Genomic DNA, 23942 nt, shown 5'->3' on the forward strand with positions numbered 1-23942 from the left:
AATCACTTTCAATTGTGAAATGGAGGGTTCAAAATATGATTGAAAAATATAACATTTAATCTACTTAATTATATTTGTTGTGTATTGGTCTTGGAGTTAACTTCCCAAAGGGATGGCACAAAACATCAATATGTAGAAATACGTCAGAGGGGGACAACATATAAAGCAATGCAGAATGTAGAGCTTCTGTATTTTAGCTCATGTGCACTAATCATGTTGTGCACTGGCCTGTTACAGAGAAATATTCAGATGAGTGATTTTCTGTGCTGTGCAGAAGTCAGCGGGGAATACATCCATTTGTAACACAAAACTGCTCCATGTACAGTACAACAAAAATGAAACCTCACCTGGTCAAGGGCAATTTACAGGCGAGAAGGCTATATCTTTGTGCACTGCATGCATAATTCTCAGCCCTTACCGTAAAGACACAAATCATATGTGGCAGGCAGGCTGGATCATACAGAGACACTGATGGCTCCTTCAAAGAAATGTCTCTTGAGTCCAGCATCTCTGACCTGACCTCAATGTGCAATACAAGGCCACAAGCTGAAATAGTCCAGCAGCAATACTGTGCTGCTTCTATTGGAAAAATACATGGCAACCTCTTCATTCTGTATTACAGCTAGTGGAACATTATATAGTTTCATCGATTGCTGATGCTAAAGGTGGAAAAGATTCCATACATAATTGTACCATACTAAATAAAGGCTGTCAGTGAGAATATACTTGAATTGATACAGCTAAAGTAAAGGCACTGGATGAAAGTACACCATTGCAGGCAAATCAAACACTCATATATTGTCTCTTATAATGCCATTAAACGATTATACATTTTTAGTGCAAGCTCTACATTTAGAAAGATTCAGGAACTATGTGAGACATCACAGCACAATTTAAAAATATATGGCACTAGGAAATCAAGAGAGGGTGGTCTACTGAGAGAGGTGGGATTGGCTGACATCCATATAAATCTATATAAATTATGATAAAAAATATCATAGCATGTACACCAAGTATGTATTATTATTTTATTTTTTAACCATTAAAGGAATTGGGTAAAATACAAGACTATATCTCAGATAGACAGTATCTCATGACTATATAGAGAGGAAGAGCACTGGTGCATAGAGAAAACCAAACACCAAAAGATGAGATAAAAGGTTAAACATATTAATTTCAACAATGAAAAACTATAGTGCAAGTATAAAACAAACCACCCATAAACAAACATTGCTTGGTAGAATAACTTCTTAGAATTAAAAGAATGGCTCACCCAAGTGCAATCAATTCTGAAACACCTGTTCAAGCTACATAGAACATCAAAAAAGGAGTTTGAAATAATACACAATTCACCAAGAACTTTGTTTTATCCATTAAAGGGGCAATCTGGGATTCAAACAACAAAAAAGCAGTCACCCCGCAACCTTTTTGTTTGAACAACTGAGGAATATGGTTTGAGAAATGTAACCACTGTCAAATTGATGTACCAATTCCAGATTGCCCCTTTAAATTACATAATTGCATGTACTGCATGGTGGTTTAGTAGGCCTATCTCTATAACTTGTTGACACAAGAGCATCTAATGCTCTTTTATTATAGTCTACCCAAATCTGAGGCTGCACTGTACAACATCATTCTTGCACACAGCAATATACGTCAATTTCAAGATGTGTTTCCGCCCTGAGTCAATTTATGCACATGCTCAGGTGAATGGCCAATGAATAATGAATTAACATTTGTATTCAGAATTTCTGAAAACTGGTATTTTGATGCAATATCTGATATCTGAAAATAGTGATAGTTGGCCCTAAATAACAAGAAGCTGAAGATGTACAGTTAGCCTATATGGAAAACCTTATATTCAGGCATTTTGGTACAGTCAAGTCAAAGAATGGACCAGTCGCGTCATGTGTATGCGACAGACAGAGTGCTAGTTCAATGACGTCAACAAAAGGCATCAGTTATGAATCACCACGAGGACTCTCTTGTATTTCAGAGAATAATATAGACGATTTTTGGACATACACCACACAGTAAATTATATATTCAGTAACAGGAAACGTTAGTAAAACGTAAAATGTCGGATTTCTCCTCTCTCGGGCTGTCAGATTGGCTGATTCAACAATGTAAACAAATGGGGATCAGTAGACCAACTCCAGTCCAAGAAAACTGTATGCCACCAATTCTGGAAGGTAGGTAGCCAGCTAGCTCTTCTTGAACCCAATTTGTTGTGTAATGGATTTTACCCCATAGACTGTTGCTCAATATACGGCAAATTATTATTATTATTTTCTTTTTTTTTTATTTTTTTATATAAAGTGAAGGGGTCTGAATACTTTCCGAAGGCACTGTAGATTCACTACTGATGCCTTGGTCTTTGATGTGATATCATTTTGCCACTCTGTCCTCCAGGTCAGGATTGTATGGGCTGTGCCAAGACTGGCAGTGGAAAGACTGCTGCTTTTGTTCTACCAGTGCTTCAGAAATTGTCGGAGGACCCATATGGTATCTTCTGCTTGGTGCTCACACCTACAAGGTCAGTCAATCTCCAATCCTCACAGACAGCTAGCTAACTACTTGTGTCTGGTAAACAAATGGAAATCTAAAGTTGTTATATCTCAAGTCCCCCCCAGAGTTTGTTCACAAAAGCACAGTGACAACTTAATAAGTAAGCCATTCATAAAGTCTTCTATTTATAATTTGAACAACAAATGTATATGAACAGTAATTGTCTGTGCAGGGAATTGGCTTACCAGATAGCTGAACAGTTCAGAGTCCTGGGAAAACCAATGGGCTTGCGGGACTGCATCATTGTTGGTGGAATGGGTAATGTACACAAACACAGTTACTCCCATGTCATTCTTTCACTCATTTGTTCAACATGATCTAATGTTTTGGTAATGTTTTTTAACAGATATGATTGCACAGGCCTTGGAGCTATCGAATAAGCCCCACATTGTTGTAGCCACCCCAGGAAGACTAGCAGATCACATCCGGAGCTCCAACACCTTCAGCCTCAAGAAGATCCAGTTTCTTGTGAGTATTTTTCTGTGAAAAATGTGTATTTGAGGATTTCTCACCTCAATTCTTTTAGTGTCATTGTTATTTGCATGCATTCTAATGTATAAAAACAGTCTTCAAATGTAAATCAGTAGATTTTGAGCCGAATCAGTGTGTCTGTGTTAGATATTGGACGAGGCTGACCGGTTACTTGAGCAGGGCTGCACAGACTTCACCAAGGACCTGGAAGTGATCCTGGGGGCAGTGCCAGCCAAACGCCAGACACTGCTCTTCAGCGCCACCCTCACAGACACACTGCAGGAGCTAAAGACCATCGCCATGAACGAGCCCTTTTTCTGGGAGAGCAAGTCTGAGTAAGCAAACTGCTAATGATTACATTACATGGCACAGATTATGATACAGCGGCTGTCTCCGATTGCTCATACTGCCTACTGTTTGTACTGCATGTCATTTGGAGTCTGCTCTATGCAGTTAGTGACACATTTCAACACACTACATCTCATGCGTACTGAAAGATCATCATCTGTAGTTCAGGTTTGTGTGACACTTCTATTCTCTCTCTCAGGGTCCGCACTGTAGACGAGTTGGACCAAAGGTACATTCTAACACCAGAGAAGGTGAAAGATGCTTACCTAGTGCACCTGATCCAGAAGTTCCAAGATGAGCATGACGACTGGTCCATCATTATCTTCACCAACACCTGCAAGTAAGAACCCCTTCTAGGCCAAAGGCTTCTTCTTCTCCTAAAGGCTTAAGATAGAGCACTATTATGGCTTTGAGCTAGGTAGCGGTTATTCTTGGGCTCATTATTTACAAAATGTATACAACATTATAACCATATAATGTGAACGTACAAGCATTTATGTAAATAATAAACCCCAAAATGGCCGCTGCCTAGTTCTAGCCAGAGGCAACACGATAGGAGAGGGTGGCCTTCGGACTATTCACTCAAAAATGTGGACATTATGATGATGACAAAAGATTCATACAAACATTTAGCTGTGTCAGGAGATTTAGACCATCAGTATAAGGGATACAAATTAGTTACATGTCAAAGATATAACAGTTGTCACAGTTAGACATTGCAATAAATGCTTCTGACAAAATTAATTGGTATGACTTAAAATATTGAAATGCTTGACGATGCACTGCATTCTTCCGACAGGAGTTGCCAGATTCTCACAATGATGCTGCGTGAATTTAGATTCCCTACAATCTCCTTGCACTCAATGATGAAACAGGTAAACTTTTTATGGGGTAATAGCACTCAGTTTTCTCAAAGTAAAGTGCTACCAGCTAGAGTCATTGCTGGGTAAATAGGTGTAAGAAAATAAAAGGCCAGTTACAACTTCTGTGTTTAAGGAGTCTTTTACTTGTATATCAGGCAGCAGAGCAAGTTCATACTCTGGGTCCAGCTGTGTGGTATGAACCAAGAACTGAGTTTTACAGTTTGATCTACCACCCAGTCTGAAGCAGTAGACAAAGCATTAACATCTTCATGTCGTATCAACCAGTATGTTATTTGGTTTGATAGTTCTTGTCAAACTTAACTTTATCACAGGATGTTGTGAAAACCAGTTCCAAATGGTTGGCCTGATTAGCATGTCTCCTAATAGTCTAAATCTTACAATAGGACATGTTGTAACAATCTGTACCCTACATGATGACATTTGCCACGTGAATGTAATACTAAGTAGTTATGGAAATGTGTACAATTTACTAAAGTTAAAGCCCTGGAATTGCAAATCCTACTACTTAGCATATCTACACCATGAGGATTAGAGAGGCTGTATAAGGTCCCAGGAAGGAATTAAATTACATGGTTCTTATCTTTCTCCTAGAAACAACGTTTTGCCAACCTTGCAATGTTCAAGTCCAGTGTCTTCAAAATCTTAGTTGCAACTGATGTCGCTGCCAGGTAAAATGTTGACTTACCCGGTAATGGCTTCCTTGGACTTCAGTTTGAAAAATGACAGTCCAAAACTTACCCTTCAGTAACTATTTTCTAAAATGTGTGGTTTCATTTTAACATTGTCAGGGGTCTAGATATTCCAACGGTACAGGTTGTCATCAACCACAACACTCCAGGTCTTCCAAAGATCTATATCCACCGAGTAGGCAGAACTGCCAGAGCAGGTAATATTACATTTTGGGTTGTGTCTGTTATCACAGGCTACTATTGTATGCCAACAGTCTTAACCACTTTTCTTTGTTCCTCTGCAGGGAGGCATGGTGTCTCAATCACACTGGTGACACAGTACGACATCCACTTGGTCCATTCCATCGAGGGGCTTATCCGTTAGTATATATGTGTTTCCTACCATAATTACTTTTGAAGTTCATATTGGGAAGTGGTTCAGGATTCCTGGTAGCAATCACAGCTAACTCTACAGTGCACCAACAAGCACTTTAATTCAGTTATGCTAAACAGTATGGAATTAATTGCTGTATTAGCAATTGCTTGTGGTGGCTATCCATTGCCTGGTGTCATTTCTATGTGATGCTATTCCCTCAACTGATGTGTGAAATGTCATTAGCCCAGCTGGCTGGTTCACTGAACAATCTATGCTAGTTTTCATGCACATTTCCAAACGAAATAAATGCTGCACCTTCAGCCACAAAAGTCCTTAGGTAGTTTCAAAGAAATATAACTAACAGCTGGAGAAAAAAATTGAAAATTATAGACTGATTTGTTTGTTTTGAGGGTGAAACTCAGTCGAGACATGTGGCAGCATATTTTAGCCGGGCTACTTTTAATCTATCCCATGAGTGTTTAGGCTCGGAAAACTGTATCAATTTGGTATTGTTATTATTTCTTGTTTAGAAGCTAAGCTGAAGGAGTACCCTGTAGAGGAGAAAGAGGTTTTGAAGATCCTCACTCAAGTCAACGTGGCCAGACGGGAGTGTGAAATTGTATGAATACTTATTTCATTTATATGCAGATAATTCCCACTTGAACATGTGGTTGTTTAGCATATCCTTTGAAGATCTTATTTATATATTACAGCTGTGACATGAGTGTTTCTCACTATTCCTTGTTTGTAGAAACTAGAGGCAACAGACTTTGATGACAAAAAGGAGACCAATAAGAGAAAACAGATGATATTGGAGGGGAAAGTAAGTACAGCACATGATCCAAACTATAAAAATCACATGAAATCAAATTGTTATATTCTCTCAAGAGAGGCAGGAAGCAACACTCAGAGACTGCAAATTATTAATACAAATAAATTTATAAAAAAATAAAATAAAAAAAAAGCTTTTTTGTCAAAGTAATGGCAGTGATAGCAGCATGAGGTGAATAAAATGCTTCCCCTTGCATGGTTTTAGTGTGTGTGTGTGTATATATATATATATATATATATATATATATATATATATATATATATATATATATATATACCAGTCAAAAGTTTGGACACACCTTCTCATTCAATGTTTTTTCTTTATTTTTTTATTATTTTCTACATTGTAGATTAATATTGAAGACATCAAAGGAACACATATGGAATTATGTAGTAAACAAAAAAGTGTTAAACCAGAATGTTTTAGAATTTAGATTCTTCCAAGTAGCCACCTTTTGCTTTGATGACAGCTTTGCACACTCTTGGCATTCTATCAATTAGCTTCATGAGGTAGTCACCTGGAATGGTTTTCTTGTTTTGTTTTTGTTTGAGACCATCAGTTGTGTTATGCCGAGGTAGGGTTGCTACACAGTTCTCTACAGTGAATATACAGTGAATAGCCCTATTCGACTACTGTTCTAATCCATATTATGGCAAGAACTACTCAACTACGTAAAGAGAAACGACAGTCCATCATTACTTTAAGACATGAAGGTCTTCAGTATTAATCTACAATGTAGAAAGTAATAAAAATAAAGAAAAACCATTGAATGAGGTGTGTCCAAACGTTTTGTGTGTGAGTGTGTAAGTAAGTAAGTATGTATGTATAACGTAATGGGTTAGATTTATATTGCACTTTTTGTTTGGCTAATAATTATTAATTGGCTAAAGTAGAGGTAGTCGTGTAGCACCCAGGCTAGCTTTTCAGCTGAATTATGGCATTATTGTGATTCTCCTATCAAAGGACCCTGACCTGGAGCAGAAGAGAAAGGCTGAGCTTGAGAAGATTAGGAGTGAGAAGAAGAAATTCAAGAAGAGGATTCAAGAAACAATCCAGAAGAAGCAACAGGGGATGCTGAAAAAGAAAGTGATGAAGAAAAAACACATTCAGAAGAAAAAGTCAGAGAAGTCCACATAATACCATACTGTACATATATTAATCATGTATATATGAGCAAGTTGATACCTATTGTGCAATATTATGGTGTAAAATGTATAGCTTTGTGTACATTTACAAATAAATGACAATACAAATGTATTTTGCTCTTAAAAAAATCACTTGCTCAAATTGTGACATGGAAGCAACCTTTATTGATATTTTCAGTTTTACAAGAATTGAATCACGAGGTGAGTTTCTTGATTAATCTTCACGGCAAATAAGACACTCCTCATTCCTGGTGTGTTCACACCATACGGTAAAAAGATGTCAAATCCATGAGGTTTATACTTTCTTCATTGAAATATTCATTGGTTTATAGGGGGGTGCAATCAGAAAGTATGAGTGAAAAATGATTTAGTCCACAAAGATGAATATGCCAGTTATTAATTGATTCCTGCAGTATATGTTGTACTGGCATTTTACAATGCCCTCTTAAGCTAGACTCCCTAAGATTTGGCTCATTTCAGCATCTACAAATGTCTCTTGAATTAAAATATCTCTGTACATAAGGAGGGTAGCATTGCAAACTTATTTTCATATCTAATATATGACAGGATTGTACCAAAGAGCAGAGAAAGTTATGGAGTCTAGCTTAATCTGTAGTTTGCAGCTCTGTGGGGGCCACGTAACAGAGGTTCATGACAGCATGGCTACCATAATTCCTTTCAATGTAAGGACAATAATTTGCTGAAAGGAAATATAAAGGCTATGTTCACAGCAGGAAGTTGTGTCATACACAGTAAAACATGTTGGAGGATTGGTGAAAAGGGCTGAAATTAAATGTAAAACAAATTCATTGCACAGGAAAAAATGAAAACACAAAGAAAATCCACAATGTTGATCAAACACACTATTTGAGTAAGTTTCAACCATGCCTATTGTATTTGAAAGCATGATTGTCATACAATGTGTGTTTTGGGTTTGCTGAAATTAAGTGATGACCTAAGTAACAAAAACTAATGGGCCCCAGAAAAAAAAGGTGGTGGTATGCTAAAATGAATACATTCTGATGTGGTGCTCTAAGCATCCAAATAACAATTACTAAAACTGATAGACAAGAATAATTCCCCAAAAAACACTCATGGACAGTTGATTTGAGGACCAATTTAAAACTTGGGACAAAAGAAGTAGAAAAAAACATTCCATCCCAAATAGCTACAGAAACCATGTAGACTGGTAAAATACATGTTGCAGTCTATAAGCCTAAAGAAATAATGGCACAAACAGAAGCAAATCGTTCCACAGAGGGAAATAAGAAGTACTTAAGGGTTGATATCAATTACTTCACAATTCACAAAGGGGAGGGAAGAAAGCGTTGGGGGGGGTTGGGAGCCAAAGGAATCTGAAGCAAACATCTACAATGGATCAAACGACAGGAAAGCCTAAATTAAAAACATTTACAAAATAAAAGTTCACAAAAGTTCCCTTCTGGTTTGCCTGGTTTCCTCAAGAGAAGGAAGGTGGCTTACATTGGTCTGTCCTTTCAGAAACCATAAAAAAACGTACAATTTTGACTCAGGGTCCAATATTGAGAATAGCCCACTGGTTGCTGTAAGCAGTATTATCTGAGGTTGGTATATATGCTGGCATTGGTTGGTTTCACCTACATTCATATTTGTAAAAGCTTTAACACCTGCTTGCTCATAATTGAGGGTATAGGCACTGATTCAGATACTCTTTCAGATACATCCTTTCATGCGAGAAATCCCTTTTGATCACCTTGTATGAAATCAGTACCAGTGCTATTTTCACTGGTGTGAAATTATAGTTTCAAATACCTTGGGTTTCAAAACTAGCCTAAATACTACTAATGTAGCCAAATACGTTTCAGACCTGTAGAATGTGAATTCACTCCACAGATCAAATAAAAATAAGTCTGATTCTGGTATTCTATCCATGAAGGGCATATTCAATCCATACTGCATATCCTTCTCACAGCCACCTTCCTTTTCCACTCCTTACCTGTTCTGTATTTTACACACCTACCTCTGGCTCTAACTAATGACACAAAATCACATGTAGGCTATACAAGTTATATCCATTTTCCTTTCAGATCTCTCTTCACTTTAAGTGGGGATTTGCATCATGCACCTCCTCTCCTATCCTCTCCTCTCCCCCAGTAAAGCCTCCCTTCAAAGCAGTTGCCAATCTAAGCATACAAAGAGTTTAAAACGACAACAATTCTTAGCCCAATAGCACAATGGGCCATCTCACCATCACCCTTGCTTTCAAAAGATCAAAAAGCTTTTGCTGCAGCTTCAAAAAACATTGAGGTAATATTCTTCAATGCTGGTCATTTTTGATACAATATTTTTTTGCCTTTTGTGCTCTGCGAAAGGTACCTCAAAAAAATTGTCTCATGATTACGGATCTTTTCTGATCCACAGCTCACGTCTTGAGAAACTTTCCTCTGAAATCCCCATGCCACTCCACCATAGACTTCTACTCAACCACCTTTCTTTTTGAAGACCTGTTGAAAGAGCCAATGGTTCCAAAGGCAATCAAAGGCATTTCAATTCAAAGTTATTTAATATCAGAAACCTTTTCAACTCAAAGTTGAACGACAGCATGAAGTGTTGTCTGTTCCTTGGAGGCTGTTAGGGTCACTTGACGAGATTTGAGTCCTAGAGATGACCGTCACCACTCTTCTTCTTCCACATGAATCAAATCAAACAAGTCTGGATATCATAGGTTTGACAACCGATCAACTTTGAGGTGAAGATTTCAAATGTTGCCTGCTTAAAAGCATTCCACAACCCCCCTTTTTTTCCCTCTGCTTTCAGGAATGAGCACCCCAAATAGCTTGAGAGCTTGTCCTTCCCATTCACTGCTCAAAGAGCAAGGGCTCAGCCAACTGATCATTCTCTCAGAGGCACATGGATGGAGGAGAGGGGAGGTGGTGGGGATGGGGTTGTGGAGGGAGGGTGTGGGTGGGAGTCTTTCATTGGGAGTTGTGCCTCATTTCATTTCGCTTTCCATGTGAGACCAAGGTCTCCGTCGTCACTGCTGCAGCTCGACCACCTGCCGCCGCCGGCTTCTCCTCTTTCACATCCCCATGTGCCGGCAGTGGTCACTCACTCCCACTCGCTCTCTCGGTCTCTCTCTCTCTACCTGGCCTTCCATTCTTTCTCGCGCTTTTTCTCTCGTGATTGGTTGGTTTTCTCTCTCCTGTTGCTCTCCCACAGTGGTGCTTCAGTTGTAGCAGAGGAAAACAGGTATCCATTTTTTGTTTTTATTATTACCCGGATTAAAATGCTGACGAACTAAGCTCAGCTCAAGCCTAGCTCTTCTTCCAACAACCTGGGGAAATAAATAAATGTATATAAATATATATGACACTCAAACTGGTGTACGGAAATGCAATGTTCTTCAGCACTCAATGATCGAATAGATATCTAGAAGGCAGAACACTTACACTCTAGTACTGTGACAGTCCAGTCACTCCACCATGTTGGTATGCACGTTCACCCTGGTAAGTCGAGTCTTGGGACAGAGCCACGTCTATCTGGGACTTAAACTCGTCGCCTAAGTAACTGTCCTTTTGAAACAAAATAAGAAAAAAACCATCAGATTACATCCAAGATAAAAATAATTTTATCTTTTAATGATTTTCCCCTCCAGTCCAAAACCAACCCCTACCCAAAGACACCTCTCCTGAATCTGAAAGGTTTGGAGGGTTTAAGCCATATGAACCCCCATACAGCATATATGAGAGTTAAGTGAGGCTATAATCATACTACTTACACCCATCCCATCTATTCAAATCGAGGAGAGGTATCTAGAAGTAAAATTATTTCGTATTAGGCAATAGAGAAGAAAGGGCTATGGTTTGACTTTGTAGCAAGGGTTGGTGTTGTTACCTGGGACAGTTCAGGCTGGGAGAGGCCAGGCTGGCTCATCTGCGAGGGCTGGCTCATGGAGTTGTAGCCCTGGGTGAGAGGCCCCTGGGAGAACGGCTGGGAAGCCCCATCCTGGCTAGCCTGGCTGCTAGGCCCATTGCCCTGCCCGCTGCCATGGTTCCCCATGCCGCGGCCTCTCTGCCTTCCGCCACCGCGCCCGGCTTTGCCCTTCAGTGCGCCACGACCTGTAGTGGCAAAGGGGGCAAGACTATCAGATCTCCTCTCAAATGAAAACTGTGTCATATATTCTATATTATTGAAGATTGATAACATGGTCTAACTAAGCATATCCCCCAGCCCTTTCTGACATAACAAAACAGTATCACACACAAAAAACATAATAAAAGCAGCATTATGCTTCACAATATAGGGAATACTTATAATATAGTAATATAAGTAAACAGGGCAAAGTAGTGACAACACTTGTATCACATGTAGATCACACCCAGTGCAAATGTATAACTGTTTTGCTTACTTGGAGACAGCCAATATTATAAACAGCCATTGAAACAGCTAATGTATTTTTTGTGCTCACCCGCAGCAGGGCCATTGGTCTGGCCCAAATAGCCTGGCGGAGGCATGGGGGGCATAACCAAGTTGAAGGGAATAGGGATGTTCATGGCGGCCAGGTGGCTGGGCCCAGCCCCGATCATACCTATCTGGTCATGGGTTTGGAAGTACATGTTGGATGGACGCCCTGCGGATTCAGAAAAACATGTCACATTGTTGTAGAGCTGGGGTGGACCAAATGCAACCTCTCAGGGCAAAATAAAAATAAAAAAAAGAACACATTTATTAGTAAAACTAACTAACCACTGCAGTTCACATTATTACAATACTCCATATTACAGTAGCCGTCTCCCGTAGCCATACCTCCAAATCACATTATTCTCACACCTCCTTTGGAGGTCTGGAGAATTTTAGATTAACCAACCTGGTTTAGATTGAACTGGACGGAGGAATGGGAGAATGTGCTTCCAATTCCATTGGATTTTACATTCCAAGGACCCTCCCCCCGCATGCCTGAAGAATGGTTGCTTGTTCTAATGTGCGTCGTCTTTTCTGACTATTTTGCTGTTGTTGCCTATGCTTGCTTGCAACACTGAAGACAATGGAAAACCTGAAGGAAAAAGCTGAATGCTACGCTCCAAAAAAGCAAGGTATTTGACTTGACTTACAGTAGCCTATACTCAGCCTACACTCAATGTCTAATTTCCAGAGCTCAATATCACAGTGTTACAGTAGCCTACTCAAACAAATGCCTTATTTTCAAGATGGGTACATCTGTGGGCATCTGAAGGTTTGAACTAAAAAAAAATAGAATTAATAATTCATTAGCCAATATACTTCTAAGTCCATTACAAGAATTTTCTTTATATTACAGACCTTATCAAGTATAATAAATAGCTGTAAGTAGGAGTCAAACTTTTTTTTGACTTTTTTTTTTCCATGTCCTCCAATCAGGGGAGGGGGTGATGGGGATTGAAGAGACATTATGCAAGCAATACTTTCTTATAGAATTTACGTGGGCCGTATCTTTGACACCCCTGTTGTGTCTGTCATACAAGAAAGTTAATGTCCATATATTGTTCATTTAAGGAAAGAGAGGGGAGGTAAAGAACATGACAACAGGAGGCCTGGGGATTCAATTCCCAGCCTGATGGGGCAATGTCTGGATCACAGGTCATAACCCATGTACGCACACAAAAATAGGAAATTCTGACACTACTTTGTAATTAAAAAGGGAGGCTCTTCCACATACCTGCACTGCTGCGGTCATAGGCAGACCCAGGGATGAGGGCCTCACGGGCGTCATACATGGCGGTGCTCATGAAACGTCCTCCCTAGGAAACAACCATCATCAGTTAGTAAGCCAATCACAGTTCCCTCAGTCGTGTTGTACCAGGGATATCTGAGGGGACTGGACTCTAGTCTTGCTCTGATTACAGATTAGTGAGGGCATTATCAGATCACAGCTGATTAGACCATAAATAATCCTGGCAATGTCAAAGTTATGAGTTCGACAAGAGGCTCATTTTCCTTTTACACAGGCAGGGGAAACCTATAATTCTGATGGAACACTAAACTGAGGAGGAATATTGGAACTCACAGGATTGATGGTGTTGACCAGCTTGCGCGGCTTGCTGAACTGCATGAGGCTCTCTCTCAGGTTGTTGAGGGGACCCTCCACCAGCACCTTCTGCTCCTTGTAGTAGTTGAGCAGGTGGTTCCACAGGGGCTGCTTGGACAGAGCCTTGGGGTTGCCAACAATGATCACTCCGTACCTGCAAACAAAATACACACATCATACATAAGCATGGTAAAGGTGTGATAACTTCAAGACATGAGGATCTTAAGAGCACCTTAAGAATAGTGTTGTAGGCATCTTATGTGCCACACCAATGCCAATCATCGAAGCCAATGCCAATGAATTCATCAATGGCCTATGTTCCGTTAGGAGTACAAACTAAAGCTTAAATAAGTAAGTTATGCCCATCACAACTGCTCAACCATCACAGCCTTTACAATTATCAGTTTGGATACGCTTTTCATGAGTTGCCCTTATTTATGTGTAATAACACTGGATCAATATGTTGTGACTTGTAACAATCTAGTAAAGTATTACATTTTAGTTGTTGCAAAAGCGGAATAGGGACTGTTTTTATTTGATGTAATTACAAAGATAAAACCTGTATTGCAAATGAAGACAGTAATAATCAAGGTATTGGACAGTACTTTGCTCTCGTTAGTGCTACATTGAGACGTCGTGGATCGTTGAGGAAGCCGATGCCCTGGTGTTCGTTGGCGCGCACGCAGGACAGGATGATGAAGTCTTTCTCCCTGCCCTGGAAAGCGTCTACGCTGGCGATCTCAACTTCCTGGAGCAAGAGAGGACAGAAATGTTTTGTGGTTTCGGTATGAAAAATTATATACAATTAAGTTTGGTATTGATTGCTTGCCTTAATTTCACACAATACAACTTTTTAGAGCAATATGTTCTGCTCTATTGCTTTACCTGATAGAGCTTGGTGTGGAGGGAGCCACTGAACTGCATGTACTGCACTAGGTAAGACCTCTGACCTTCGTAGGGGGTGATAATGCCTATCTGGTCAGGCTTGGCTCCAGCCTTCAGTAACCTTGTGGTGATCTTCTCCACATTTGCTGCCTCAGTTCTGGAGAGAACCAACATTCCAAGTCATAAACAAAATAAAATAATGAGATGTCATTCATTACAAAACTGAATTAACAAATAAATGAATGAATAAACCCTTTAATGCCCTTGAAGAGAATTTATTTTAATACTAAGTCTGAGCACAGCCGTTATGAAACACGGTACAATTGAACATTTTAATGACAATACAACACTTAAGTACTGTCTGTGTCTCTACTATACTGGGGTTGAATGTTGTCGTACCTGTTCAGATAGGATGTTCCAGAGCTAGCGATTTCCTCCTGTCCTTGAGTCACGTAGAAGTACATGGGCTTGTCTGGTTGCGGCCACTGGAAGTCAAATCCTTTCTTGATACGGTCCGCTGTGGAGGAGAAACAAGGAATCTTCAATATTTCACTTCACACCCTGCTGCTGGACTGACATATTGCTTGAAATGACCCATATTGGAGGCTATTATCAACTGCCACAACTAGTACAATAGAAAGCTTATTGAAGTGAATTGATTTGGGTAAAAAACCCATTTCATTTTTGTTAAAGAGCCTCCGTTCTAACTCACCAGCCGTGACTCCGTTCTGCAGGGAGCCCTCGTAGAAGATGTTGGAGGGGAAGGCGCTGAGGGCCGGGTGCATACGGTACTGCACCTGCAGGCGGATGGGCCGGATGCCTAGTACCACCAGACGCTCAAACAGAGACTGGGACAGGCCGGCTTTAGCTGCCTTCTTACACATCACCACTGGACCCAGCTGGCAATGGTCTCCAACCAGGATGAGCTGAGGAGGGGAGAAGAGGTGTGTTTTAACAATGGAGTGACGATCACGATTAGTTACCAATACATTCCTTACATGTATTAGTATTTTCTTAAATTTTGTGGAGTTCTAGATATCTGAAGATGTTTTGTTTTAATGCATGTAAATGACAAGATGTGCATGCAAAAACCACTGGGGGAATTCAATCAACATTTACCAAGTAATAGTACATTTGTATGAAGAACAATACAATTACATTGCCAATCCCACATTGTGATGCATGTGTGTGTACCTGCTTGGCCCCTAGGACCACAGGGACCATACACTCTGGCTCAGTGGCTTGGGTGCTCTCATCAATCAGAATGGAGCGGAACTGCATCTTTGCCAGGCGGGGGTCTCCTGCCCCCACACAGGTACAGCAGATCACATCAGCATTCTGTGCAGGGAAAGAGAGTAGGGGGGGGGGGGGGAGAGAGATTGACAGGAAGGGTTTAGTGTTCTTAGAACACGTAGATGGTGAGATCAGTGTCATGAAAAAGGTGAACACACTCGGTCTAGCAGCTGGCTCTGCATCTACCGTCCACACAATGCCAATTTCTACTGTCATCCATTTCCCCTCTACAGTTTTCCCAATTTTCCCAGTTTTCCCACCATTAGCAGCTCTCTCTCTGCAGTGCGCTTCAGGGCCCGGTAGCGCTTCTCATCTGCGGACGACAGCTCCCCGGTCTCATCCTTCAGCTGCTGCAGCTTCTGCAGTTCAGGCATACTGGAGAGGGGCATGAGACACAGAGCAGTGAGTACTCTGAAACCAATTGAATTCAAGTGAAACTGTCACTAGATACAACATCAAGAAGCTAGGAGATATGCATCACAACAGTGTCAATGTGAAATGTTCTGAGCATTATGGCACCCCATTTCAAGTGCAGGGACTTCAAAGAGAAAGTGCCTTCATACAGGACTCACAGCACAGTATATCAAATCAGTAAACCATTTCCAGTATGATCGATAGTGTAAGTGGGAGAGGATGGGACACGAGGCAGGGTAAATCCATTCCATTGAAGATGATAAGTGTTGTACGGTTTGCTGTGACAACATAGCCAATTCACAATGCTAGTAGAAACTGCATTTCCCAGCATGCCCTACCTGTCCATGTTGCTGATTTGGTTGTGCAGCGCCAGGAAGGACACTGGTGAGTCAATGGCCTCTCGGCTCTTGGCGCACAGTCTCACCACCTTCAGCCCAGTCTGGTGGATCTTCTCAGTCAGCTGGTCTACCGCAATGTTGCTGGGAGCGCACACTAGCACTGGTCTGCAGGAACCACAATGCGAAGGGTTATAACTAAAATTGATTTACATCAATTGATCATTCAATTAAAATCAACATTTTTCTTCTGTCTTACCCATTGCCCTGTCTAGCGAGGTGGTACACAATGGTAGCAGAGGTGACTGTTTTCCCTGTGCCGGGAGGGCCCTGGATGAGACTGAGGGGTCTCTGCAGCACAGTCTTCACTGCATACACCTATTTCAACAATATCAAAGCAAAACTATATTAAATATTCACCACTTTTCAAAGATTAAGTATGAAACTAGCAAAACTAGTCATGAAACTTTTCTGTGTAACTTAAATTCCATCATAAGAGGAAGTAAACTTAATTCAATGTGTTTCAAGTCTCAAATTCTTCAAACGGTTGTACTTTGCTTTGAAATGTTATTTATTTCCCTCCAGTGAGGTGTTTGGGGAGCAGACCTGAGAGTGATTGAGGTCGGGCAGGCCCTGGGCAGTGAAGCGCTTGGGCAGCTGACACTTGATGATGACGTCCTCCACCTCGTGGCCCAACAACTTGTGATAGATGTAGCCTGATACTGACGTCTCGTCTACAGCAAAGGTCTTCAGGGCACTCTGCATTCTGTAACCACGTGGGGACAAAATATTAAGTGGAACATCCCTTTTAAATTGCAATAAAGTTTGAGCCATCACATTTGATCTTAAATAATTCAAGTGATGTATTTCAAGGGGATAGACTTAGAATACCTGTCAAAGGAAGTGGACTTCCATACAAAATCCACTTGGAAGTTGTGGGGTATCTCCACAGGTGCTCCGACGCTGCTCCGCAATTCTATTGCAATCTCATCTCCATAGTCTTTCACAAAGGGTGCTAAGGAAATAAGTACAGCAAAATAGCCTTTCCTCGTGGAATGAATGATAGACAAAAAGAGACAGAAACCTTTTTTTCCCTCGCTCAATCGAGGCCAATAGTCAGGAAGGAAGAAAAGGACTACAGAAGGACTGTAGTTTCTAAAGCAGCGTACATTAAAGCTAGACTCCGTAACTTTCTTGGATTTTTACATGCTTACCTAGTACTTTGGTACAATCCTATCAGAAATGTGATAATAATAATAAGTTAGATATTAAAACATTTCCATTATCGTCAATAAAATAGCCTGTATGGCGATTGTCAGAAAAGTGGCCAGGGCTGCCACTCGTGCTCTTTAGATGTCATAATAGCTACACTATAATATAATTGAGGAAATCCATTTTGCTCCAACACACACAAGCCTACTGTAGATGTATTTGATTCTGCTTCTATGAAGCCAAACAGGCTAATTTTGGTGGAGGGAAAGAGAGGGCGTTTTGAAAGATAAAGAAATGGATTAAAACAACCAGAGCCATGAAATAGAGGTTCACACAAGGTATATAACCTCTTCTGATAGCCGAAATAAAGGAGTCATGGTGAAAAAGCTTGTCTCCATTGTTTCAAGGAATGCCCAGAGTGCGCTTGTAAAGGTAGTTCATAATTTTTCATGTTCATAGCATTTCAAACTCAGAAATGATTGTTTCATCCAACTGAGGTTAGGTAAAAAGCAATATTAGTGTTCTTATGTACAGAAATGTTTTCTTCAAGAGACATTTGTACATGCTAGAATTAGTCAAATGCTACAGAGTCTAGCTTTAAAAGAAGACGGTTCAGCATGGGGGGGACATGAAAGTTAACTCACCGCAAGGCTTTGAACGTTTCAACCCATTAATGTGGCTTGCTCAACTCCCTGATTTCTGTTGGTTAATTGGCAACCAATAAAAACCTACTGAGCTTTTGTGATATGAAGTGAAACTCAAATTGGCTGGTTAATTGACGCAAAATGAAAGTGAATCTATGACTTTCCTTTGAGCCTGTCTTGGAAACAGAAATAGAGAGAGGTGGTTCCTATCCTGCTAAAAAGGGACCACTTAGAGAGGGTGGTACAAGAACCGCATAGCAGGTAGGGCAAAGGATACTGTCAGGGACTTTGATGACGTGGCCAATTCCTTTCCAGAGTGGGGCCAGGTCTCCTTTGTAGCGGAGACAGATCTCATCTCCCTGCATCAGCCGCATGTCTGTGACACCCCACCACAAAGACACAAGTCAGAAAACACACTGATCAAATTCAGGCCAACAAATATGAATAATGGCTAAAAATGTGGCTAAAAATACAATACCGTACAGTAGACAGACACAACACAAACAAAAACAAATACACACACCACCGGGGATGAAGGTATGGGATGCAGGGGTTCTCTATGCACAACAGAACCACTGCTAGAGAGATAAAGAGTAAGTTGAAAGAATTACCACCTGAGTCCGTCTTGGGCAGTGAGAAATAAGCAATCCGCTTTTTATTCAGCCCCAGGTCCCACCTGACTGTTATATTATCTTGGGTCTGCGGAGTATTTCAGATGAGAACAAAGGCAACACAATTAGGACAAATGAGTCATACTGCTAGTTAACATAAAAGAAAACTTGACTTACCACCACCCCCCCCTACTGTGCTCAAGTATAATTTCCTTTTCTTGCTGATTTAACTTATTTGAATGGGTTATAGCAAGGCTTCAATGCAATGATTTCATCCAGGAAAATCATGTCAGATAAGTGAACCTGGGACCTTCCAAATTGTCTGAATAGAGTAACAGTACATATCTATGTTCAAGAGTATGGGGTTGCACAGACATGGTACTCCTTGACCAGGAAGTCCTTTCAAAAGAGACTCCATTGTATTAGGCTTAGTCTGAGTAAATGCCACTAACCCTGTATGTTAAAAGGGATAAAGTATGTTGAAGGGATTTGAGCCCCTACCTGGGACTCTTTAAGCTTTTTATCGTAGTCGGCCTCCAACTTGACTAGGGGACCAAAGATGTTCTGGTACTGGTATGCGTCCTCGTAGCGCAGCAGCACGTGCTGAGGCTCCTCGTCAACGCCAGGCTTCTCCAGGTCCTCAAGAGTGGCCGTGGGGTTGTCCTAAAGGGGGACACAGATCTAAGCTCTCATTCATGTCCACATAATATCCCCTTACTGTTCCCCATAAAGTTATTTAAGGGGTTCGGGTGTTAATTCATTGGGACCTCCAATTTCTGAAATATGACATTTGAATTTAGAAATGTATGAGCAAGTTGCAATTGTGTGGAGTCAGTTTTTTGGGGGGATAAAAGCTTTGTACATATTTACTATAACTGTCATGATAATGTTACACATTTCAGTATTAATTTGCGTTTTGTACATATTTGTTGCTAATAACATTACAAGACTGATCCCCATCTAAACTTGAAATGGTTATCGCCACCGTTGCATTGAATTCATTAACTAGGACTGCAACTATTTTTGTAGTTGATTATTCTGTCAAATATTTTTTGGAATATTCTATAAAATCATGACTCAGTTGGTGGGTATGCACACAGAACACAATGATAAATACTACATTGAGATATTCTGTTTTTACATTGTAAATATGCCTAAAGCAATTCTTTGTTTTGCCTGTTCTCAATATCACCTAATACTGAAAAAGGTCTCACACGCTCAATTTCAGTTATTATGACATTATGGTTTATAAAATGTATTTTGGAGTGCATATGACTATATAAGAGTATGATAATGCAAGCCAAAAATGCAGCAACTGTTGCGGGGAAAACCATCCAACCTAACTTTATGAATGTGCGGGAGAGTAATGTGATGGAATTTCAAACATCAACAAGTGTTACTTGCAATAACATCATAATGACAAACTGTAAATTTGTTAGCAGAAATATATTGCGTTATAGAAAGTGTTACCTCTACCTGCTGAGTGGTTGTAGTTTATCTATCACCTTGTTGTGTGTTTACAATACCTAATGCCCCTTTCACACTAACAGCTTTTTGGTCTGTGTGAAACAGCTTTTTCAGAGCAGTCAGGAAATCATCATTGTCGTTACTTTCGATAATCAATATGTAGCTACATTGTGCGTCAGAGGGGTATGAGGTCATGATAGTACATGTTACATCTGTATCCTCTTATTTCCCGTTAGTCATTCATTCAGTACCTTCCAGAGCTCCTCCAGCTTGTTGATTTGCTGGGCAGTGATCTGGCGGGCCCTCAGCTGCTCCTGCTCTGAGGGGATCTTCACCAGCCAGGACAGGAAGCAGCGGTCCTGGATCAGGGGCTGCCACTGGGAGCTGTCCCAGTTGATGTCCTTCAGGCTGCTCTGGCTGGCACATGGCTGTCTGTGGTGATCAGCAGAAGAGGTAATAGTATTGTGTATACAGTCAAAATGTCTGAGGTAGGAAGCATAGTGTTGTCGTTTGTTAGTGCCATCTTCGTCTCACTAACTACACCGCACGACACCAATTCTATTGACAAATAGGGACAAGTTTTCAAACAGGGGAATGAATGCACACTGCTTACCCGGAAATGTTGAGAACATATTCAGCTAACTCCATGATTTCATTTAGTGCAATGCGTGCAAGTCGTATTGTAAACATCATAGACTTATGGCAGGGGTCGCATTAGCTTTCAAAAGTGTTAATTTTTTAAATGCAGACCCTGCATATCCGCGTTTTGGTAGATTTCATCTGAGTTCAAATTAGACTAATAGACATTCAGCAAGCTATTGTAAATTAAAAAGAAGAAGTAGAAACTTGAAATTGAATGTCGTGGTCAATACACCTGCATTTTCAGAATGCATCACAATTTTTTGTTCACTTTCTTAATTGTATTTCTGTGTGAAAAATGCAGGATTCTGCATTAACATGACTTCTGCTTACAGCAGGGCAGAACAGGAGGGGCATCGCTAACACAAATCAGCAGGATACAAATGCATCACTTCTATCGTCTCTGTTAGTACATACCTGCACAGCAGCACCACCACAGAGTCGGCTTTGGCAGGGATGAAGCCCAGGAGGAAGACGTTGCGACAGCCACAGTTGTAGCACTCCAGCACGGTCTCCCCCAGCGGACCATCTTTGTGTAAAGTCACCTCCTTGCATTTGGCTCTCACAAGGTGGTTCACAATGTGGCTGAATCAGAGCATGACAATCAATGTCATATTACACACAACTTGGCAAACAGGTTAATTTATGAGATGAGATGATGAGCTTGGTACATACCTTCCAGATGTATTGCCACGTCCATTGCAGAACCATTTCTTGCTGGTGTTGCAGTACACCACACATGCAGGGTCATGAATACCGCAGTAACTAAAAATACAATAGTGAAAGGTTCACAATCCCTTTACTCAGTTTATCTACTTAGAATTTGAAGTGGGAGTATACAAAGCAATAACAGAGACAGACTTCTGTAAATTAGGCAACAGTACTTTCTTCACAAACTCAAATATGTGTGATGCTGTGTTGTCTTTGGCCATGATAGTCTAGCAATACAAAACATTTTGGGATAAAGGTAAGATGGATCATGTCACTGCTGTGCTCTCTCCTACCTGCATGCATGCAGTGGAAGGTCTTTGGTGTAATAGGTGTCTTCTTCATCCTCCTCAAAGTTGAGCTCAGCAAGGAGTTGGCTCGTCTTGGCAACAGAGTCATCGACCCCTCCGTTATGGAGAGCTTCATCAGGGCCATTCACCTGCAGATTAGGAGCACTAATTAGCACGGCAACCAAGCCAAAAACAAGAAAGCGTTGCCATGACACTATGGAAGTTAGCTTGTATCAATAAAGCCATCTCAAAGCTAACTTTAACTGAACTATTTTTCCTTTAACAGATCATGTGCAGTTGACGAGTAAATGTCTAGTATGAAAACTACACTCGTGGGTAGCTAATACCTTGGAGGGTAGCTAATCAGTAAAGTGCTCATTTTGTGATACACAGTCAGACTCCATGTGTTCAAGCAGCAATTCATAAAAAAGCTCAGCCCATGTAAGTTTAGTGAGGATCAGTAAGCCAATACCCTAACTAACTTCAGCTAAATTAGCTACCTAACTGTTGTTAGCATAATAACTTAGCTAGCTGCTAGTAGTAGTAGCAGCAGGCGTTGGGTTGTGTGCGCGCAGTTGTTGGTGGCGGGCAAGCAAAACGTTTTACAGCTAGGCTAGTTAGCTAGTCATCCTCCACCGCACCGTATATCAATGTTTGGCTCGCTAAATGTTTACATTACGAATACAAACCTGATTGTCCAACTGACTCTGGGTTTGGCCTTGAGTTTGCGTCTGGCTAGGGAGAGTAAAGTCGGTAAACTCGTACTCCGAGCCCTGGGTGTCTGCTCCGAGTAGCTCCGCTTCCTCGGTGTCCAGGAAGGTGAGCGTTTGAGAGCTCGGCCCGTACGCCTCCACACTCATCTCGACTGAAGTTGCGCTGACTGAACGGATTCCGTGCAGTAATTTATATGATCAATAACCTCGGTGATATGTGTTTCAATATGGATATTTTCAGTAACAGCTTCGAGCCTGATTTGAACCCAAACAAAATTCGAACCGCACCACAAAATAAACCGAAAACACAGCTCGAGAGCCTCAACTCCAACACCAACAGTGACGAACTTCCTAGCGCCACAAAACGTGAGTGCGTAGTGCACAAAAAGTGACGTTTACACACAATGGGCAAATAAAGTAGCCACATATTTGCATCAAATGAAAGAGTGTGGCATGGATGTTTTAATTTAATAATTATATAAATATATTATATAAAGACATTCACAAGAGACATTTTGATATCATTATTTTCTTTCATTTATTAAAATATGAAGGGGACAAGTAATCCGTTTCATAATCAATTTCACTTTTGGGTTACAAAATCATGATTCAGCTCAAAGCCAAATAGCTCTGGGAAAATATTCATTTACAGGGAAATTGTATATAAATCTTAAAGTCATAATCATATGGTATACATACCATAACATTTAGAAAGGGGGGCACTTATGAGGTAGGTACACATTTTGGGAGACAAATGTTTTAGTCTTATGTAGTAAAATGTAGTATATTTCTAAAAACCGACACAGTAGAAATTACACTTTCCTTTCCACAACACTTTATTTCAACAAGGCACAGGTCAGCAGATAGTACCACAGGGAATTGGTCACCTCATGTAAAAAACCCACTTTATTAAAGGACATAAAAGGCTTTCACATCAGTGAGTAGGCTTTTTTGGGCAACTCAAGAGCATGCTGTTTCACACCTTCATTTATAATTTGTAAGCTCTCTCACAATGATATTCCCTTATGGCTCATATGAAATAACATGAGGGTTTTTCAAAGCTGCAAATATTTTAATTAATTATTTAAAAGCTATATATAGATAGAACATAAGAAACATTTGAAAACAGAGGCTTCTTATAACCTATAAGCAATAACCTGGGTAGTTAGGTTAAAGTTTAAGGTAAGGTAAACAACTACAAATTGTTCATAACTCAATGGAAAGACCAGTTAACAATGTTAGCCACAAAAAAATTATCATATATATTATACAACCCAATTATTTTTGTAAGAAGCAAAATAGTAAGTAAATGCTGTACAATTTGATCTAGATCAGCTGCATGTTATTATGTGGTTGTACCACTAGAGTGTGGCATAGCTTTGGGGCTGAAATAAAG

The 23942-nt window shown here is 40.4% G+C and overlaps 2 protein-coding genes across 5 annotated transcripts; one reads left to right on the forward strand and one right to left on the reverse strand.

Moving 5' to 3' along the window:
• Positions 1-1954: 1954 nt before the first annotated feature.
• Positions 1955-7414, forward strand: ddx49 (DEAD (Asp-Glu-Ala-Asp) box polypeptide 49). Its single transcript, XM_083671635.1, has 13 exons — positions 1955-2192; positions 2413-2536; positions 2741-2826; positions 2915-3036; positions 3187-3374; positions 3587-3727; positions 4187-4262; positions 4863-4939; positions 5060-5157; positions 5245-5319; positions 5846-5934; positions 6067-6138; positions 7111-7414. The coding sequence occupies exons 1-13, from the start codon at positions 2078-2080 to the stop codon at positions 7282-7284; spliced, it is 1437 nt and encodes a 478-aa protein (XP_083527761.1). The 5' UTR covers positions 1955-2077; the 3' UTR covers positions 7285-7414.
• A 3049-nt stretch (positions 7415-10463) lies between these two features.
• On the reverse strand, positions 10464-22878 carry LOC310805823 (regulator of nonsense transcripts 1). 4 transcript variants are annotated; one of them, XM_083671634.1, is made up of 24 exons: positions 22523-22878; positions 21840-21982; positions 21511-21600; positions 21253-21420; positions 20448-20628; positions 19231-19392; positions 18733-18817; positions 18396-18494; positions 17154-17262; positions 16869-17028; positions 16522-16640; positions 16266-16430; positions 15774-15888; positions 15415-15558; positions 14933-15146; positions 14620-14737; positions 14221-14377; positions 13941-14083; positions 13315-13489; positions 12967-13048; positions 11740-11901; positions 11166-11389; positions 10721-10843; positions 10464-10605 (listed from the first exon to the last, which is right to left on the reverse strand). In XM_083671634.1, exons 1-23 carry the CDS (start codon positions 22691-22693, stop codon positions 10724-10726), a joined length of 3306 nt encoding a protein of 1101 aa, XP_083527760.1. In that variant the 5' UTR covers positions 22694-22878; the 3' UTR covers positions 10464-10605; positions 10721-10723. The 4 variants fall into 4 exon arrangements, with proteins under 4 accessions (XP_083527760.1, XP_083527758.1, XP_083527759.1 ...); XM_083671632.1 differs by having other exon boundaries at positions 17154-17277; XM_083671633.1 differs by having other exon boundaries at positions 18730-18817.
• Positions 22879-23942: the final 1064 nt, after the last annotated feature.

The sequence above is a fragment of the Argentina silus genome, assembly GCF_951799395.1.
Source record: "Argentina silus genome assembly, chromosome: 6".
In the NCBI taxonomy this organism is placed as follows: domain Eukaryota; kingdom Metazoa; phylum Chordata; class Actinopteri; order Argentiniformes; family Argentinidae; genus Argentina; species Argentina silus.

Excerpts from the sequence above, each read along its gene's own strand:
- ddx49 (XM_083671635.1), top strand. The coding sequence starts at position 2,078 with ATGTCGGATTTCTCCTCTCTCGGGCTGTCAGATTGGCTGATTCAACAA. Across the intron at positions 5,320-5,845 it reads TTCCATCGAGGGGCTTATCC|AAGCTAAGCTGAAGGAGTAC; the intron begins GTTAGTATATAT and ends TTTCTTGTTTAG. Across the intron at positions 6,139-7,110 it reads AGATGATATTGGAGGGGAAA|GACCCTGACCTGGAGCAGAA; the intron begins GTAAGTACAGCA and ends CTCCTATCAAAG.
- LOC310805823 (XM_083671631.1), bottom strand. The coding sequence starts at position 22,693 with ATGAGTGTGGAGGCGTACGGGCCGAGCTCTCAAACGCTCACCTTCCTG. Across the intron at positions 14,084-14,220 it reads TCCACACCAAGCTCTATCAG|GAAGTTGAGATCGCCAGCGT; the intron begins GTAAAGCAATAG and ends CTCTTGCTCCAG. Across the intron at positions 11,902-12,966 it reads CTATGACCGCAGCAGTGCAG|GGCGTCCATCCAACATGTAC; the intron begins GTATGTGGAAGA and ends CTGAATCCGCAG.